The sequence below is a fragment of the Megalobrama amblycephala genome, linkage group LG21 (assembly GCF_018812025.1).
Source record: "Megalobrama amblycephala isolate DHTTF-2021 linkage group LG21, ASM1881202v1, whole genome shotgun sequence".
NCBI lineage: Eukaryota > Metazoa > Chordata > Actinopteri > Cypriniformes > Xenocyprididae > Megalobrama > Megalobrama amblycephala.
In genome coordinates, this window is record NC_063064.1 from 23951944 (window position 1) to 23956646 (window position 4703).

At 36.2% G+C, this 4703-nt stretch overlaps 1 protein-coding gene across 2 annotated transcripts in view; it reads left to right on the forward strand.

Moving 5' to 3' along the window:
• Nucleotides 1–2348, forward strand: part of sipa1l2 (signal-induced proliferation-associated 1 like 2) — a 77668-nt gene extending 75320 nt beyond the window's left edge. For both annotated transcript variants that reach the window (XM_048173440.1, XM_048173441.1), the window contains 2 exons: nt 705–786; nt 902–2348. In XM_048173440.1, the coding sequence (XP_048029397.1) occupies nt 705–786; nt 902–1048 (229 nt within the window). In that variant the 3' untranslated portion in view covers nt 1049–2348. The remainder of the gene's footprint in view (nt 1–704; nt 787–901) is intronic.
• Nucleotides 2349–4703: the final 2355 nt, after the last annotated feature.

The following is a 4703-nucleotide window of genomic DNA, read 5'->3' on the forward strand; positions in this document are numbered from 1 at the left end:
TCTGTTTTTGAGATTATCTATCTGTCTGTCTGTCTTTGAGATTATCTATCTATCTCTATCTATCTATCTGTCTGTCTGTCTGTCTTTGAGATTATCTATCTATCTATCTATCTATCTATCTATCTATCTATCTATCTGTCTGTCTGTCTGTCTGTCTGTCTTTGTGACTGTATCTCTATCTATCTATCCTTCTGTCTTTTTATCTGTCTGTCTGTCTTTGTGACTATCTATCTATCTATCTATCTATCTATCTATCTATCTATCTATCTATCCTTCTGTCTTTTTATCTGTCTGGCTGTCTTTGTGACTGTCTAGCCATCTGTCTATCTATCTATCTGTCCTTCTGTCTTTTTATCTGTCTGTCTGTCTTTGTGACTCTATCTATCTATCTATCTATCTATCTATCTATCTATCTATCTATCTATCTATCTATCTATCTGTCTGTCCTTCTGTCTTTGTATCTATCTGTCTGTCTTTGACTATCTGTCTGTCTGTCTTTGTGATTATCTATCTATCTGTCTGTCTGTCTTTGTGACTGTATCTATCTATCTATCTATCTATCTATCTATCTATCTATCTATCTATCTATGTCTGTCTGTCTGTCTGTCTGTCTGTCAATATGTCTGTCTGTCTTTGAGACTATCTATCTGTCTGTCTGTCTGTCTATATATCTAATTGTTCCTGTCTGTCTATTATCTAACCAGGGAAGGTTCTCCTGCTCTGCTCACTGGGAAGGTTAACCAGCTGGAGCTCATTCTCCGACAGCTGCAGTATGACCTAAGAAAGGTAAGAGCCTTGAACATAACAGGCCTTTAACAGACAACATAATGCTTAAACAAATCCTTAACATACACCTCAAGGCAGTTATTATAATCACATGCTTTGTTAATATCCTCCAAAGGAGCAAGAAGACAAGGCTATGCTCCAGGAACAGGTTCAGCACCTTCGTCAAGACAACCTTCGACTGCATGAAGAGAGCCAGACAGCAGCCGCGCAGCTGAGGAGATTTACTGAATTGTTTCTGAACACAATGGACAAGAAACCTTGAGCTGAAGTAGTACACAACTTCCCCCTCTTGTGCTTCGCAAACTACATAACCCAAGGAAAATTAGTCCAGCATACTGAAAAAAAAAAAGATGTTAGAGGAGAAATTTCAGCATTTGAATGTGAATGTGTGCAGAGCTAATACGCTAACACACTAAAAACTGAGTCATTGTTGGTGGCAGGACATGAGAATGTGAATGAGAAAAGGGAGAGATAGAAATTAAATATGTGATAAGGGCTGGAAGGGAAAAAATAAATAGTTTATGACCAATCGAAGGGTATGAACACGTGAAAGTGAATGTAATGCAATAAGCCGTGATTTCTTTCTAAAATCTTTGGTTCCTTGGGCTTAACATCTTCAAAGCTACCGCCGTAACTCAAGTTCAATCCTGGCTTTGTGGCTGTCCACCCCCATCGTTTGTCGACATGTAGACCAGCCAGATGCAACGTTCCTTAGTGTCCAAAGCTCCCCAAGACTTGGTGTGCTGTATACCCGTTTTGAAATGCGTTTTTGTAAGTAACCCATTGAAACAAATGTTGTAGCAATAATTTTGCTGATGCTGTAATCACAGAAATGTTCGACGAGATTAGCACTGAGTGTGATTTGGCTGTATTCAAAAACTTTTATGTAGAAAAAAAACAAAACAAAACAAAAAAATAGTCTTTTGTGTGCCTGATGTTATTGGTGGTAAAGGATCGTTCCTTCAGTTGTTTTCGTTAATTCATTTAACTGTCTGAGTGCGTACAAAATCCATGCCCACTGCTCTTATCCATTAGGCTGTCAGCTGACTTTGTAACTGGCTTTGTTTTACCCAAACAACAGATGTTAAACGGTTGAACTTGTGTGGATGGGCCAGTACACGCAGACTAGCACCTGTAAACCACTTAAAATAAAAGCCAAATTCTGCTTGTTGGTGTACCTCAGAAAAGTGTCTTGTACCTTCGCCCTCTTATTTAAGCTTATTTAACCTAAGATTGTTATTTTAATGAGAGTATTTTCCTTTTCTGCACTAAAAAAAAAAAAAAGAGTAATGGCTCCATGTGGCAGTACTTTGTATACTTGTGTACCATGTCAGCAGTACTGTGTATAGCTTGGCTGAGAGATAACTGTAAACATAAAATGGTTTATTTCTGGGACGTTCAGATGTTTGGATGCTGCTAGAGGACAGGATGTTGTTTTTTTATGGCCTTTTAAAGATGTTTTTATTTCTTTGTAAATCTGTTTCGTTGAGGTTGGGATGAAAAGCTTACCTTTGTAAAATAAAGTTTAGGATGTCAATAAAGTAAGACTTGTGTCATTTTAATATGGCGATTGTTGTATTTCTTTAATATACAGCAGAACATTAAAAAATAATAAAATGTTAATTATATATAAGCACAGTTAGAATGGTCAAATAAATAGGCTGTTCATGATTTAAAATATTATAGGAATATTAATATATTAAAAGGAATACAATTTCAATGTTTAATAATTTCAGCAACACTAATAATTTTGTTACTGGGTTGGCCGATGTCCAATGTAAAATCTGCAAATGTTCAGTGTTTACAGTATTAGATGAATATTAATTGATTAAAATTAACTTGTGAACTCTGTATGCACATCTTTGCCTCTTTTAAAAGCCAGTGGATGATCAATACCGGCTTGTATTATTGATCATACACTTTGGAAGCTGGGTGCATGAGCAGCACTTCTGAATGACAAAGTGTGACCATCCCTGGAGTTCTCCACAATGTCACTGGTAAGAAACATGAAGAACCAACCTATCCGACGCACTTCAGGAGTCGTTTGTGATGTGAAATCTATGGCTGTAGTGTTGGTTTTGATTAAGATGGATAAAAAGCTGAGAAGATGGAAGAACACACGCACAGGGAGCTGAAATGTGCAATAGTCAATGACCCATTTTAGGAGTGTTATTCTTGAAAACTCTGAGAAAAATCAATACATTTCTTCATTCGCTGGTTGTGATTGAGGAGAACAGAAATGGCACCACTGCCCTATATTTGTGAGGGACCAATGGAAAAATGTCAACCGTCTTAGGTGACCTGTGATGGATGGCATGGACCAAGGTGCCTTTGCTCCTGTGGGAACTGATAAAATGACAAACAGTGTGGTGTACAATTGATGGTCATTCCAAGATCCTTTGAACAACCTTTGGAACCCTAAAAATTCAATGTGGTTCTGATGACCCTCACCAAGAGGTTGACAAAGAAACTGCTTTTTTTTTTTTTATTATTAAAGGGTTAATTCAGCCAAAAATGAAAATTCTGTTATTAATTATTCACCCTTCTGTTGTTCCACACCTGTAAGACCTTCGTTCATCTTCAGAACACAAATTAAGATATTTTTTGATAAAATCCGATGACTCAGTGAGGCCTCTATTGACAGCAAGATAATTAACACTTTCAATGCCCAGAAAGCTACTAAAAACATATTTAAAACAGTTCATGTGACTACAGTGGTTCAACCTTAATGTTATGAAGCGACGAGAATACTTTTTGTGCGCCAAAAAAACTAAATAACGACTTTATTCAACAATATCTAGTGATGGGCGATTTCAAAACACTGCTTCATGAAGCTTCGAAGCTTTACGAATCTTGTTTCGAATCAGTGGTTCGGAGTGCATATCAAACTCCCAGAGTCACTTGATTTCAGTAAACGAGGCTTTGTTACGTCATAAGTGTTTCAAAATTTCAATGGTTCACCACTGGGGGGCGTGACTTTGGCAGTTTGATACAACCTCCGAACCACTGATTCGAAACAAAATATTCACAAAGCTTCGAAGCTTCATGAAGCAGTGTTTTGAAATCGCCCATCGCCACTAGATATTGTTGAACGAAGGTGTGGAACAACATGAGGGTGAGTAAATAATGACAGAATTGTCATTTTTGGGTAAACTAACCCTTTAACTCAGTTTATACTGCTGATAACAGGAAGAGATTCATAATCAGACATGTAATGTGCCAGAGGGAAATCTCTGGAAAATTGTTCTTTATGACATAAAACATTCAAATCATAATTATGAGATAAAACGTATTTATGACAAAACGGAAACATGACAAAGCATAAGTCAATATTACAACAAACATAATTTTGCCAAAATGTTATGAACTTAAGAAAAAAAAATTATGGCAAGAAGTAAATGTTCTGACATAAAAATGACTCAATTTCCTATTGTCATAATTGTGACTTAGTATATAAGTTTTGACTCATTTACTTTTTTTTTTTTATTTCATAAATATCACTTTTTATCTCATAAATTTGACTTTTTACATTGTCATAATTTTGAATTCAAATCTCATAAATCACTTAGTATGTCAATTTCAACTTTACTGTTATCATTCATCATAATTGTGATTTACCAAAGTATGTTTTTTTCTTATGTGGCAGAAATGGGCTTAGATATTAAGGAGCCACCAAGAGATGAAGATTTTTCCTCCATGAAGCATTGCAGCTCCCAAAAGAGGTGGAAGTTATTATTGGAGTTTGACTGGAGATGGAATTCAGAATAAATTTCATTGATTTTGTCTTGCATTATGTTTCCTCATGCATCTGAACTCCTGTTTCAACAATACGTGTATGTGCACGCATGCATGCATGTTACATTATTAACATGATTAAAAAGCCATGGTTCAGGTCTTCCCGCAGGGTTCACATGAAG